Genomic DNA, 15,792 nt, shown 5'->3' on the forward strand with positions numbered 1-15,792 from the left:
TCTGAAAGAGCGCCGCTGTCCTTTTATCATCACATCCACACCAAACAGGATAACCGCCGCCGAGCAAATATCTACAAATTAACTATGGAAATGCAATTAGGAGAAGCGCTGCTCCACATGGAGGTCCATTGTCCCGTTGAGGTTGCAAACGCCATCACTTCCTGCTTCTTTGAAAGCGTCTGCGGCCGGTTCTTTGTGAACGTGGCGGTTGTAGCGTTAGCGTTGCTAACGTGGGAACGTCTACAGAATGAAGGACGCGTCGCTGCTCTGCAAACGGCGCCTGTCCTGCATGAAGCTCCGCCCCCCCCGTAGGCTTCAGTCTGCTGCGTTTCTATAAAACATAAAGCATGAAGGTGAATTCATGCAGGAAGTGACGCCGTCTCAGGCAGGAACCTGCATGTAAATCTGGTCTTCTAATGATCTCATATCATCATCATCGCTTAAGGACATCAGATCGTCCGTGTTACACATCGTCACTCAGGAAATCGAGAATGTCTTAAAGTTTGTTCAGATATGAGAGGGTCATGTGATCAGAGCCGGGTCATGTGACCGTTCTGTTCTATTGTTAAAACATGACTCACACCCACCAGAGTTAACTGGACTGGACCGCTCTGTGAAAACGGAGCGGTCCGGTCCGGGAGGAGTACTGGCTTTCAGACAAACAGATCCATGAACGTCTTTGTTGTCCTGGTCTGAGCTGGAATCTGGATCAGAACCGGACGGCTGGACAGAAACGATGTTGCTGCTTGTTTTTGTTCCACCGATAGTGATGGGTGGGGGGTGTGAGGGGCTGTAAGCCTGCAGGAGAACATGTGTACAAAGGGATGATGGGAAATGAGAGCAGGCTTACTCTGTGGCAGTGGTCTCCCCCACAACTCAGAGACACATTTCTAATGAACTCCTGCCGCTCTGCAGAAACTATGTCCTAGAAAATCACTCAGGTTTTTTTATTTTGACTGAAACAGCATCATAAATAAAAGACGAATGAGAACGATTTCACAAAAGATCAAAAGATAATGGCGGTGGGACTTTTGGAGAAAAAAAAAAACTAAAAATATGGATTAAAATGTGAAAAAAAATCCCATAGGAAGGACAGACTTCACTCCCGCTGGGTGATAAGTGATATAAATTCAGTATTCCTGTTTGTTTTTTTCTGTTCAGTGAAAAATCTAATGAAAAGTTTTTAGAAGAATTTAGAAAATAAAAGTTTGGAATGTTTATTATTTGTTTGTAAAAATGATCCATCATAGAGTTATTTACCACCAGAGATGAGTTAAGAGAGAGAACTTCACGTGAAGCAGCTTCTGTCCGGAGGTGAACTCCAACAATGATGGGATCTTCTGAGATCCGATGTTTAAAAGTCTGACTTTTAAAAAACAGAAAACATCCCATTAAAGGAAAATAGTTTTTTAAAACCCAAATAGAGTTTATAGGAGCTGATGTACAGAAACGGTTTACTGTTCGGATACAGGATGGAGCTCAGAAACGGTTTTAATGTGAAAGACTTTAAGTTCTGGCTCTGTTCAGGAAGGAGAGGGCAGTCCCGGCGCTCCGGACTCGGACTGGCGCTCCAGCTGCTCGCCTTTCAAAGGAAACGTGAAGGAAAACATCATTTTCAAATTTGTCCACATTAGTCAGAACAGAGCAGCAGCAGCTGGACGAAACCCGAGAAGAACATGCTAACGGGCCGGGTCCTGTGTGTGTGCATGTGTGCATGTGTGTGCGTGTGCAGGCGTTAAGTTTCAGCTCCTCTAATGTGTTTGTGAATGACACGGGGAAGCAGACAGATGGAATGAGAGCTGAACGAGTTTGTTAACAGACACTATTAGGTCGACACAACAGGCTCCTTCACAATAAAACACACAAACTCACGGCTACAGGAGCCTCAAAGGGACCAAAAGATTCTGTTACATGTCCATAACTATGATTTTATATTCCTGTTTGATGAGTAAAAACTAGTTAGAGCTACAAACTGTTTGTAACTGTTTTTTTGATTTTCTAAATGTCTAAAAACAGCTTTAAAACTTGTTGTGTTTCCTTTCATGCGATTAACTCTTGTCATATTAACACTATTTCCCAGAGTTGGAGCAGATTAAGAAATGAGATTCAAACTGTAACTCCTTTAATTTTTAATTCCTTTAATCTTTACGTCTGTGTTAGACGTGTTCCAGCTTCTGAAATGTGAAACGCTGCCCCACTAAAACTTAAGAGAAGGTTGTAAATTCTTCCTAAAAGTGAACCAGCCGGAGGTTGTTGTCAAACTGAAGCTAACGTCATGCTAATATTTTAGCAGAGCTGTAGCATCATCAGAGGTTCTAACATTAAAGTCCTAATTATTTTCGTTTCACTCACGTCTGTCTGCACAGCAGCTGAGCTCCAAGAAAGAATGATAAACAGCATGAATTCATCAGACTGATGGATCTATAAGAGCACTGGACAGCAGGCAGAGAGTTTCATTCGGTTTTATGGCTCCAGAAGTGAGGAGATTTACTTGAATTTATTGTTCTCTGAGAAAAAAAATGCTTCATTTTTTTATGTTCTTTCTAAATTCAGCTGAAATAACATTTTCTGGGCTCTCAACGGCCTGTGTGATTTAAGGTCATTCGATAAGAATCAATCTGTAACTTGATTGTGAGCGTGTGCAGCGAACTGAGCAGAACTGATTCACAAATGGATGGAACTCAAATATCTATCATAAGAAGCAGCTGGACTCATAGAGGATGGGTTAGCATGATGCTGGGTTAGCATGATGTTAGCATGTTGCTAGCATGATGCTGGGTTAGCATGATTTTAGCATGTTGCTAGCATGTTGATGGGTTAGCATGATTTTAGCATGTTGCTAGCATGTTGATGGGTTAGCATGATTTTAGCACGTTGCTAGCATGTTGCTGGGTTAGCATGTTGTTAGCATGTTGCTAGCATGATGCTGGGTTAGCATGTTGTTAGCATGATGCTGGGTTAGCATGATGCTGAATTTGCATGATGTTGAATTAGCATGTTGTTAGCATGTTGCTGGATTAACATGTTACTGGATTAGCATGTTGCTGGGTTAGCATATTGTTAGCATGTTGCTGGATTAGCATGTAGCTAGATTGGCATGTTGCTACCTTAGCATGTTACTGGATTAGCATGCTGCTGCTTTAGCATGTGGCTGCTAAACCTCTAAACCTCAGCTCTACCTGGGCCTTCAGAGTCAGACCTGAAGCCTCAGGTGACGTGTGCAGCAACAGGAGCATCCTCCCTGAAGGAGTTCACCGTGAACTCTGAAATGGGGAAACAGACGCCCGCACAAGACGCGTCTTGCCAAGAATGAAGCAGCTTTTACTCTCACCAGCTGACTGGAACTTAAAGATATAGATATGGTGCACACACACACACACACACACACACATGGAGGTGTTTCCTTACAGAGGAATTTGGGGCAGCTGCGTGCATGTGTCCGCTGTGCGTGCTGGACTCTCCGGTTTCCCGTGGTATCCGACCAGCTGAGCAGAACCTGTTTTCCATCAACCTCTCACGCCCGTGGTTTCAGAGAGCGGTTGTGAGTGTGATTCCCTCTGCAGACTCAGAACCGTCCCTGACTCCCCGGTCCAAACAGCTGCTGCAGGACATGAAAACCAGACGGGATTTGGATGTTGGAGTTTGTTTTTGTCACAGGATCCTGTTGTTAGTGAGACTGTGAGGTCTGACTGGACAGAGCGAGCACGTCTGTCAGCGCACGCCAACACAAACGCTGGTGTTTGTCCTCCCAGGACGCCACCCGGGGCTGCTCTCACTTTGGGGCTCCGGTGGAATGCCCATGATGCCCCCCCCCTTCATCCAGTTTGCTTTGACACACGACACTCTCAGGAGAGGCTAAAGCAGAACAAACCATCTGGAAAAATCACGCCGATCCAACAGCTGCTGGTTCGAGCCCAAAACGAGCAGAACCACCAGGAGAGCAGCTACAGTCCTGCTGCTCGTCTGACCCTCATGTTTGAAGAAGCTGCTGAGGTCCACGCTGACTGTTTCAGGATCCTCGCTTCTTCAGATTCATGCTGTGGAAACGTCACTCCTCCTCCTTTTGGTTCTTCTCTCAAACCGCACCAGAGTTCATCTGCAAGTGAGCAGAGACGACGGTTCTCCGGAGGAGCAGAGGTCAGGAGAACGTTCCCATCCGCCAAAGTCAGACGACCATCAGGGGGAAACCATTAGAGCTGGGTGAATGTGGGTATTGATCCGATACTGATCCAATCGGGTCAATATCCCCGATGTCAATACCGACATTCCTCTGTGACTGTTGCATCTGCTCGTTTCTGCTCACTTTATTTCTTCACCTTATTTCCTAAACATTTGTTGATCCTCCTTCTGCACATTTATCCTTGAAGGAAGGAGTTCTTTTTGGTTTTATTCCTATTTATTCACGTGTGTTGTATACCTGTGATGGACCAGGCGATCACCACCGAGAGCGCAGGTGTTTACTCCAAAAATAAACCATTTTTAATGTCCAACAAAATCCAACTGAACAAACATTTTTGGGGCCCATAAAAGAATTCAACTTAACAAGCTTAAAGTAAGTCGAAAATTAGGAAAGAACTCAAAGAACTGACCTGCCATTAGCACACACCTTAAAGTACCAATGATACAATGAGGGGAAACGAGACCGAAAATCTTAACAAACCAAACAGAAATCCCATTCCCTCCCCATAGAGTCCAGGTGGTGGCAGGACCCTCCTGGAGATCTTCTCTGTTTGGCACCATCTTTAGGTCACCTCAGGTACAGCTCCACATGAAAGTCAGAGCAAAACCAATGAATCAACTCAAACGAATCCCAACCAAAGGTGCATACATAATCCAGTGGAGCTGAACACCTCCAGGTACTGTTGTGGGTCTGCAGTCATCACAACACCTCTGTCCTCATCGAAGTGAGCTGGACCTGCATGTAATGGTAACGGGTACAGTGACAATAAGGGCAATCTATTCAATTCTATTCAATATCGATACCAATATTGATGTTTTTCATAGATCTGGGGGATGAAGCTCAAAATCTCAATTTCTTTAACCACCGTGAATGTTTTTGTTGTAAGTTTCTCTTTTTTAAATTACTTCATAAACTTAAAAACACTTAAGACAATATTTTCAATTAATGGAAAACAGTTTATTACAATAAAAACTTCTTGAAATTAAATAAAAAGTGAAGAAGTGAATACAAAACAGTCAACAGACACTATGATATAAGAATAAATGTAACAGGTGAAAAGTATCTCTTCATTTAGAGGGATAGGATGAACAATTCCTGCTGACAGTTGAGAGAGTTGAGGCTCAGATGGATCCTTTTACTGATATAGAAAAGTTTAAACAAGAGTGTAAATATCGATTTCTGCGGGCCGGTATCGATCCAATATCACCTTGAGATCAATACTGTCCATATTTTGGATCGATCTGCTGAGCGCTAGAACGCAGCTTTAAACCCACCAGAGGAGATCTTCTCTGCTTTACTCTCAGAACAGGAACATGTAGATTATCTCAGAACAAAGCAGGAGTTGAGGGTTTGAACCCCATTTGGGAGGTCAGAGGTCACTTCCTGTATTGCTCCAGACCCCGCCCCCCTCCCATCAGCTTCCACACTCTGGTCTCACTCGTCTGCTGCTCAGGAATTCTGCTGAGCTTTTCTTTCTCTTCCTGAGAATAAAGCTCCGTTTGAGCAGAGATGATCCGATCTGTGGAGAAATACCCGACATTTCACACAGCAGTCTTCACGTTCACTCTTACTGCTGTGTGTGCATGTGAGCGTGCATGTGAGCGCGCATGTGAGTGTGCGTCTTTGCCGTCTGCTGCAGTGTCCTACTTAAACGTCTCCTCCCTTCATCTGCGTGTGTGTGCTGGTGTTTGAGTGTGTGAAGCTCGTCAGCTCTAATTAAGCCAAGCTTCTTAACGAGCAGACAGCTAATTAACACACGGAGGGAAATACACACACTCCTCCTTCATCCTTCGCTCCACATCTTTCTCTTTTTCTTTTTGTTCTTTTTTTCCAGTTTTCATTTTTTGCTCTTCAGATTTTTTCCTGTTGTCTTTTATTCCTCTTTTTACTTTCTTTTCCTTCCTCCTTTCCTGCGTTTCTTCCCCTCCTCTTCCCCCTCATGGTGTTTTTCTGGGTCAGGTGGGGGAGGGGGTTTGGGGAGATTTGGGGAATCTTATTTCCGTCGCTCTTCATTTTTTGAGCGTTAGGCTCTTCATCAGTCAGCGGTGTTTAACATCACACACTCTCCCTTTTCCCATCATCCTCCCTGTCCTCTCCATGGATTATAATCCGGTTATTCCCGCCCGTGTCTGCCTGGATGGAGCCGGTGTTGTTTGGGAGATCTCTGTGGTGCAGAGGCAGATGTTGGTTCCAGCGTTTGTCTTTTTTGAGGAGGAAATTGTCATATTTGAAACAGAATAGTTATTTTCTTCCAAACAATGCTGAACAGAAGTGAAGATATTTTTGAGCAGTTATGATTCAAGTTTAAATTAAAGTACGACTGACCGGTTTCATGGAAAATGTTTCTTTTAGAAATCCGTTTTTGTAGGATTTTATCACTACTGCCTTCTGCATATGAGATGACATGATTAAAGAACTGTGAAATCAGAACCCAGTATTCTAAGGTGGTAGAACATAGAAGAAGAGGATGACTCTAGTGGTCATTTGAAGAACTGCAGCCTTGACACCTGCAGGTTTGTCTGAATGTTAGAACAGAAGATGGAGGCGTGTTCTACAGAGGTTCTCACAGACCTGATTGGTTCACTATCTTCTAATAATACATCCGTCACAGAGCTGGCTGTTGGTTTAATTGACTGTAGAAAAGTCATGGATGAGTCCGTCGTCGGTGGCTGAACATGACTGCTGTGCTTCCAGGTGCAGCATTTAAGGCGGTTCTGCACCTGTTAGCATCAGGCTAACATATTGTGTCTGTTTCAGATCCGTGTGGACGGAATCCCGCCCCCAACCCAGAATGCCTTGCTGTACGAGACGGTGCCAGTGGTGGAGGGGAAGCCGATCCTGAGAGACATGGTGTTCAGTCCGGACCACCAGTACATCTACCTGCTGAGCGACAGACAGGTAAACCCGCTGAATCAGAATGTTGGTGACGCTTGAACTCTGAAGGAAGGAGGCGGGGCTTAGAGGGCGCTGTGGTACCTCAGCACAGCGCTGACTCTACAGACGAGGTTTCTGTCTGCGGACCTCAATGATCCGGTAAATCACTGAGTCATTGAAAGGCCCTCACAGCTGAAGCGGCTAAACAGACGTTCTTGAATGTACTTTTATCATTCGGTGTTCACACTGGACTGTCAGTACTCAGTACTAGAGCATGTACTTGTATAAAATGTTGGAAGACTTTTTCTTTCACAGCTTCATTCTGATAAATGAAAGACTTGTGTCATAGATTTCCAGTTTTCAAACCGTTCACTACCAAATCCCACTTCCTGATTCCTGATTGGTTCAACTTGTTTAACTTCCACATGAGTTCAATAGCTGCAGGTTTTGTATGTGGAGCCTAAAAGACGGTGTGAGACATGACTGTGAGGGTTTTGTACACATGAGGTTAGACGTGTTTACATGGTTTATATGAACCTTTCATGTGGTTGTTTGAACTCCCGTTTCTGAGCCCGGTGTGAACGAAGCTTAAGAACGAAACGTTCTGGAAAGTGTCTCCGCTCAGCTGAATCAGTTATGGTTCTTTACAAAACTTCCATCCAGACTCCTTCTGGTCCGCTTCCATTATTGACCTATTGTTAGCGTCACGGCTGACGTGGAGCGAGGCGGTCCTCCGCGGCGGTCCTCCGCGGCGGTCCTCCGCGGCGGTCCTCCGCGGCGGTCCTCCGAGGCGGTCCTCCGCGGCCAGCTAGCACCATCAGTGATCGTTTCACCATCTGGTCTATTTTTTCCACGAGCAAAAATTCTGTCAATTGGCAGGAAGTAAGTCCAAGACACACAATTTTCAAAATATAACCAATTTTTCACAATAAAATACCCCGATCATGTTTTTGTATTTAAACAGAGTTTACAGATGAAAATGAACACACAATCACAACCCACACATCACCATAGTGGGTGGACTACGGAGTGGGGGGGGGTTGTGTATCTGAAAACACAATTAATGAAGAGATGATGGTAATAAAAGCTTCAAATAACCACAGTTGAGCAGAAGCACCTGTCGACCGTCGAGGAAAAATGGTTTGAACTGGAGATGAAGCGGATTCCGCTCACTCCGCTTCACAGCGCTTCTGAGTGTGATGTGAATCTATGACGTAAAAAAAACCATCAGACAAAAAAGAAACGTTTTTTAAAAATCTGCATGAATAAGTGAAGCATCTTAAATAAATCTCTTAAACTGAAGAACATTTCTTCCTTCTACGGTGCTGAATTTGTCTGTAATTCTAGACATCACTCGTTAAAGGAAACGTTTCTGTTACTGTAGCTTCAGGTTAACACAGAAGGAGAGCGTTTGCTGTTTTCACAAACAGTGATGTGCTCTTCATCGCTGCATCATCACCCTCGTTTACATGTTATCAGAGAGCCGGCGGATCAACCTCATCCGCAGGATTAATTTGAGTCAGCAGATCGTCGTGAGAACGTGTTGGAATGAGAAGTGCCGAGTCAGCTGGTTTGTTGGCGAAGGTTGGTTAAAGAAAAAAGGCGGCAATGTCTCTTCAGGGAAAAGCAGATAATGAGGTCAGAGAGGAGACAGAGCTGTCTGTGAGACACAACCGGAGTATTCATGCGTGATCTCATGAATGACACAGTTCTGCCCTGTTTACCGTCTCCCTGCTGCAAGGACTTGTGGGAAAGGATTGTGTGGGATTTCACCTTCTGTCTGTGGAAGAAAACCCTTCAGTCTTTAGACAGTCGAGCCTTCACAATCTGCTGGAATTATGTTGATCGTGTTACAATTAAAACGTTTTTGTGTTTGAGCGTCACGACGACGTCCATGAAGATCTTCACTTCCTCGTCAGCTGACATCCGGATCAGAACCATACGGCTGGACCTTACCCAGATTGATGGATGTTTTTATGTAGCAGCGGTGAAGATTTATGTTAATGTACATGTGTCAAAGTCACGGCCCGGGGGCCGGATCCGGCCCTCCGGGTAATTCTATCCGGCCCTCCCTTTTATTTTATTGTCACTAATGACCCGATGTTATCTTGAGCTCATTTCTAACTTGTATAATTTTGACAAAAGATATTTTTTTGGAGAGTAAAATATTGAAAGTTATTTAAGGTTTAAGTTGATTTATTCTGGAATCATTTATCATTCATCACAAACACACGTTACGTCGCGGGCCGAACACAAGGTGTGTTTTGGATTTTGGCCCCTTGTGTGGTTGAGTATCAGAATCAGACGAGGGGGATCAGGGGCGGAGCTCCAAAAGCCACGCCCCCTCAGAGGAGATTTTGGAAACAAATTCTTCAGATCAACATGATAAATGGCTTTATAAGTCATTCAGGTTGTGGGATTTTGGTTAAAAACGTCATAGTCACATTTTTTTAATTTAAATATGATCTTAGAAGGACTTCAAAGAGTTTTTTGTTTGTTTTCCCATTTAAACTGCAGTAAATGTCTCAGCGGAGGCTGTCGTCGATCAACTGCATGATTTCATCTGTTAATGAATGACATTAAACTTGATTCCCTCCTGACAGAGAGCGCATTCATCTTGAAAAGCTGCTGGAGTCGGGCTCGGCTCCGGCAGCAGGCGGCGTGGCGGCGGCGGTCGGAGCAGTCGCTGCGTTTTTTGGAGCCGGGCTCGTTAGCTGAACGTGTTTGTGTGGTTTCCAGGTGAGCAAGCTGCCGGTGGAGAGCTGCGACCAGTACAGGACCTGCTCCGGCTGTCTGGGGTCAGGAGACCCGCACTGCGGATGGTGTGTCCTCTTCAACAAGTAAGACTCGCCGCAGGTCGCCTCAGGTGCTTCACGTTCACATGAGCACAAACATAATCAGATTCTCTCTGAGAGCGGCCTCGTGTTCATCCTGTGAGTGTTAGCAGAACACAGTCAAGCTCCTACTCTCCCCTGTTGGGTCCTCTGACATTTATCCCGATGACGGATCCGGAGCGGCTCGGCTGCAGCAGCAGGACGGCAGGAATGTGGATGTGCAGCGGCTAATGGAAGTGTGTTTGTGTGACTCCTGTGAGGCATCATTAAGCCTTCTATAAATGCTCCTCACACAAACACACTCATCAGGAGGTTTGATGTTCAGCATCCTGGCAGGTGGAGGAAGTTCCTCTTTGGAGTTCCTTCACTCCACTGGCCCTTCAAAGTAAAAGCCCCTGGCTGCCGGCGGATTTCTGAACTCAAAGGAAACAAACTCAAAGACAGCTTTTGTTTCTTTGAAGCTTCCAGAGACGTTTCAGCGGGAAGTCTTTGTGGGAACATCAGTCTCTCAGCTTCACGTCAGGGACGGATCCAAGAATCTTCCCGCATGACAATCTGACTGCAGAGATGAGGCGCGTTCCAGCTGGACGGAGGACGTCTGAGTGACGGAAACTCACCTTGTTCTAACCTGGATTCAGAGTTTTCCATATCAGGCTAAAAACAAAATCTCCTCACAGAAACATGAACTGTTTCATCTGTCCTCCTCCTCCTGCCGCTTTCTGTCCATCTGCTGTTGATTAGAAGTAAACAGATCATTACTGCAGGCGGCTGCGTCGTGTGCCGAGCTACATATGTCAGAGCTGCTGTTCTCCGCAGACTCGCCTCACCTCCGCCTGTCCGACTCCACCTGCACGCCACCGATAACTGCATCGCTCACCGCTCCCCGCTCTTAATTAATTCTGCCATTAATCACATTCAGAGCGGCCCCACCGAGGAAACAACATGTCATGTCGCAGAAATAAATGTACACGGATCGCGTCCTGCAGGGAGAATGCTTTTAAAAGGGAGCAAAAATAATCAGCTTGTCATTTGCAATTAAAGAGAAAATTCAATTACTGAATAAATACGCCAATCAAACAATTATTAATTCAATCAAATATAATTGTTGACCAGGAGAAATAAAAAATACAATCATAAACGTAAACCAGTGTAATGAATAAAAACATGGAGGAAGACAAAAGACTGTCCTAGAATACTATGACGTCTTACTTAAAGATTATTTACAAAGAAAAAGAAAGCATCAAATGAAACCTTTGATGTCAGAATAAAAACTGTAAATCTGGAAATTAAACTTAAAAATGATGTTACTTTCTCAAGAGAAAAATGTGGAAATTTACGGGATAAAACACAAACTGATGTGAGTAAAAAACATTTTAGAGCATTAAGAGAAGATGCATTACCTGTGATAGTGTGATTGCTTTTCCCTGAGTGTGGTCGCTGAAATGCTGCAGCTTTTTACTGAAAATGCTAAAGCTATTTGCTAAAGCAGAAAGTGCACAAAGACTCCGTTGAGTGTTTTAAAAAAGAAATGAATGCATAAAAAGAATGAATTCAGAATGATCCCAAATCTTCAGTAGAGGCCAAAAAGAAGTGAGCATTTCGCTAAAATGAAAATGTTAGCTTAACCCTTAAAAAGCCCAGATATCTTTAGTAGGTGCCAAATTAGCCAAAAAAAAGAGATAAAAAGATAGTATGCTGCTAAAATACTAGCTCAACTCAGAATTAGCCCCAAAACCTTATTTAAAGCTAAATTATCCAAATGTGTTAGCGTGTAGCTAAAATATGAGCTAAACTCTAAATTATCCCTTTAAACCTCAGTAGCATCGATTCGCTTAACATGCTGAACATTTTAATACTAATATTTAATACATTTTATTCTAATATTGCAAAGGTTTCACTTTAAGTACAGGTTTCAAAGAGCACAAAAAAATGTGAGGAATTTTGTGGGGAGGAAAAAAAACGCAAAAATTGTGTAAAATTTTATCAAGCTTCAATAATTGTGCGAAATTGTACAAAATTAAAAGTAAAAACATGAATTTCCTGAACTGGTTGAATGTTTTTAATTACATAAATTGGAAAAAATCCCCATTCATTTGACTGGGGTTGAAAAATTGCATACATTGCGTAAAATCTTAAGAATCTAAAAGATGTATAAACACCAAACATACAGGCGATAATGTCCTTAACAGGCTGAACGTTATGAAACCAAGACTGCAGACATGCTGAAGCGTGATCGAGGTTTGATGGTCCTGAAGAAAAACAAACGAGAGAAACCGAATCACTTCAGTGTGAAACATTCACACAAACATTCACGAGTGGGAGATCTGATCATCCTTTCAGATCATCTGGATCCTCAGCGGGTCTTCCTGTTCACGCGTGACCTTTGACCCTTGCAGGTGCTCCAGAAAGGAGGCGTGCAGCCGGTGGGAGGAGCCTCAGCACTTCAACACGCGCCTGGACCAGTGCGTGCACATCTCCGTCAGCCCGAGCAACATGTCCGTCACGTCCCCGCCGACGCAGGTGGAGTACACGTGCACGCGCACACGCACACGCTCCAGGTTGAGGCTCTGCTGACGTTCCTGCTGTGTGTCCAGCTGTCTGTCAAAGTGCAGAACGTCCCGGCGCTGTCGGGGGGCGTGTCCTGCGTGTTCGAGGACCTGACCGAAACCCCCGGAGAGGTGCTGTCCAGAGGTCAGGTGAAGTGCACGTCGCCGTCCCTCAGAGACCTCCCGTCAGACGCGCACACCCACGGTGAGAGGCCCCGCCCCCATCCGTCCGGTTGGTTGGTTGGTGCTGATGCTGACTGTCACCTGTCCTTCCTCAGAGGAGAAGAGGGCGGTGCAGCTGAGCCTGCGCTCCAAAGAGACCGGACTTCAGTTCATCTCCACCACCATCGTCTACTACAACTGCTCCGTGCTCAGCTCGTGAGTCCGCCCCCACCCCGCCATCCCCACCCGCGCCGAGTACGAGCTCCAGCCAATCACATCTCTCCCTCTCCATCAGGTGTACGACCTGCGTCAGCAGTGCGTTTCCCTGCCACTGGTGCAAATATCGCCACATCTGCACCAACAACCTGCAGGACTGCTCCTTCCAGGAGGGGCGGGTCAGCAACATGGAGGTTTGTAGATGTGTAGCCTCACAGACGATGACACGCCACGGTGACCGTGAACGCCGTACCTGCAGCATGTTTGTGATCAGTTCTATGAAGAGCAGCATTTCAGAGCCAAACCATCCTCGCTCATATGAACCGTTTTATGTTTCTAACACCGTCCTGGTATACATGAACATGGAGCGATTCCATCATAAACGGATCATTTCAATCAGGGATAGACCTCAGGGAGTTCCAGATATCCAAGTCTTACTCATGACTGATTACCTGGTTCAGGTGTGTCCAGCCAATCTGCAGGAATGTGGCCCTCAAGGCCTGGAGTTACCTGATTTAAATAGAATACATTTACTATTTTAAACAAAGTGTGCGTCTCCTCCCACTGCGATGAAAGAAAAAAAACATCAGAGAACAAGTTAAAACTCATTAAACTTGAAAGAAACTTTTTTATTTACAACAAATCCAACTTATGTAAAGAGGAACTCCATCCGTGAAGGAAGTCCAGAGATTTCCCAGTAAAACGCCGTCTGACAGTCGATGGATCAGAGCGCTCCGGAGTTCTCTGGATGATTGCAGGAAGTTTCTCTGGAGCTCCTGAACTCTCTGGGGGTCCATGAGGGAGATAAACACGACGTTTTCTTGGTCTTGAAACCGTTTTTTCTCTGGGAAACGATATCGAGTGAAGATGAAGCTGCTGTACAGTCGTGAGCTGCTGCAGACCAACACCATGTCATTCATCTGTAGCTTTATCTGTTTTTAACTTTTTATTGCTCTTTGAACTCTTAATGTGCAGCGACTTGTTCGACCGAGGTCATTTTAAGCCACCATAGAAATCGAATAAACTCAAATTTAAAGAATGCCTTCGGAGCAGCTGTGGTGCGTTCAGTGGCGGCGTGGAGGTTCTCATTCTGGCTCCTTTGTTGCTCTTCATCACAAACTCCATTACCTGTCCAGACAGAGCTGCTGGGACGCTGAAAGTGGTGCACAAATCAATGCGGTAAAGTTCATAGTGTCTGTAGTATTCATAACTTTATAGATTTTTCTTCTTTTGTTATCAGACGGCATTTAATCATAGCTGACGTGTTTCGACGGAGACGTTCCGTCTTCATCAGAGTCGTCTCTGGAGAACGTGTCTGATGAAGACGGAGCGTCAGGTAGGAGTTAAATCGCGATAAAATGATCCAAAAAGTTATGGTGTATAAATCCTTTTCCTGCTGAGAGGATCGCTAGTTTCGGGGTCTGTGGTCTTTTTTTGAAGATGTCCGATTTTTCCGGAAAAGTCCATCTTAACAACGGCTTACGCAATAAATCAGCAGCTAAATCAAATTCTTCGCCTTCTATTATTGTTAACTGTAAAACAGCGAATAATTCAAACCAAATCTAGAGCAGCGACGGCCTGAAGAACAGAAGAAGTTAGCTTTGGTAGCGCCAGTTCAAGCCGTCCAATCAGAGGCGATTATGTCGTCTTCGTCCTCATGAAGCTGCAGAGACTCTGATTGGTTGAATCCACGTGTTTGATCCATATATGTCTATGGTTTAATCAGCAGTGTTTTTATGGAAAGCCGCCGCAAAGACCAGAAGTGAGGATGGAAGCACTGACTGTGTGAGGCAGACTGTCATGAACGAGCAACACATGAGAGCTAAAATCTGATTGGTTGGAAACTTTCATGTGGAAAAAAACTGTCTAGGGGCGAAACTGCAGAACAGATCCAAAATATGTTTTGGACAAATATATATATATATATATATATATATATATATATAAACATTTTCTCTGTGATTTAGACACTTCCTCTCAGATAATTCTAGGCCTTCACTGAAGACTTTGCCTGACAGTACGCCGCCGGTAGAACAATATGATAAAAATAACGCTTGTATTGAAGGAAGCTGGAGTTTTAGCTTAAATAAGGAAAACAACAGTTTCATAAGCTGTACCTCCCCAATTGTAAAGTCCTTTCATCTGTCTAGTGGTCCTTATGCCAACGTTTATCCTCCTGAGGAATCGTGATTTCCTCTGACTCTTTAAAAATGACCTTATTTCCTTCCAGACGAACGTCTCGTTTTAGAAATAGATTTTTTTCTTTCACAAGTACCTCTATTCCACCTTTTCCTTTTTTATTCTAATCTTCTGTCTAAAGTGTAAAACATTAGGAACCGGGCTCGGGTCATCAATGTTCTAGAACCTCAAAAGAGTCACTTACAGGTGGACTGAGTGAATTCTGCTCTCCTCGATTAAAACGTTACTGAACCTCCATCCTGAAAGCTCTTTGTTCCCCGTGTTGATTAGTCCTAAATGTATGATAACTGCCCATCAGATCATGCATTATTCACCAGTCCTTTCAGTCGAACAGTCCATTCACTCGGAGTGGATCGTCGTCTCCACGCGGAGCAGCTCGCGGCGGTTTCTGCAGGAAGGAGCGGCGGTGGAGGTCAGAGCCGCTGCCGCGCTGTCATTACACGCTCGAGTAAACAGCAGTAAAGCTGCAGGTCAACAGCCAAGGGCAGAAAGACTCGTACGTTTAAATCTGTCCTCGCCGATGCGTTCAAGGACTCCGTGACTGATGGGATTTTATGAGGACAGAACTGAGGGACGAGCAGAACTCGGCCTGCATCCGTCCGGATGGGGCTGATGGGAAATATATGTGTTCATCTAAACCAGTGTGTCAAAGTCAGGCCCGGGGGCCGGATCCGGCCCTCCAGATCATTTTATTTTATTGTTATTAATGACCCGATGTTATCTACATAAAATATATCTTTATGGAGAGTAAAATATTGAAAGTTATTTAAGGTTTAAGTTG

General features: G+C 44.6%; 1 protein-coding gene across 1 annotated transcript in view; it reads left to right on the forward strand.

Moving 5' to 3' along the window:
* plxna3 (plexin A3) overlaps nucleotides 1-15,792 on the forward strand; it is a 106,606-nt gene that overhangs the window by 56,573 nt on the left and 34,241 nt on the right. Inside the window, exons 7-12 of the mRNA XM_024263860.2 lie at nucleotides 6,938-7,078; nucleotides 9,794-9,894; nucleotides 12,285-12,408; nucleotides 12,483-12,639; nucleotides 12,713-12,812; nucleotides 12,892-13,006. Coding sequence (XP_024119628.1) covers nucleotides 6,938-7,078; nucleotides 9,794-9,894; nucleotides 12,285-12,408; nucleotides 12,483-12,639; nucleotides 12,713-12,812; nucleotides 12,892-13,006 — 738 coding nt within the window. The remainder of the gene's footprint in view (nucleotides 1-6,937; nucleotides 7,079-9,793; nucleotides 9,895-12,284; nucleotides 12,409-12,482; nucleotides 12,640-12,712; nucleotides 12,813-12,891; nucleotides 13,007-15,792) is intronic.

This window comes from Oryzias melastigma, linkage group LG7 (assembly GCF_002922805.2).
Source record: "Oryzias melastigma strain HK-1 linkage group LG7, ASM292280v2, whole genome shotgun sequence".
In the NCBI taxonomy this organism is placed as follows: domain Eukaryota; kingdom Metazoa; phylum Chordata; class Actinopteri; order Beloniformes; family Adrianichthyidae; genus Oryzias; species Oryzias melastigma.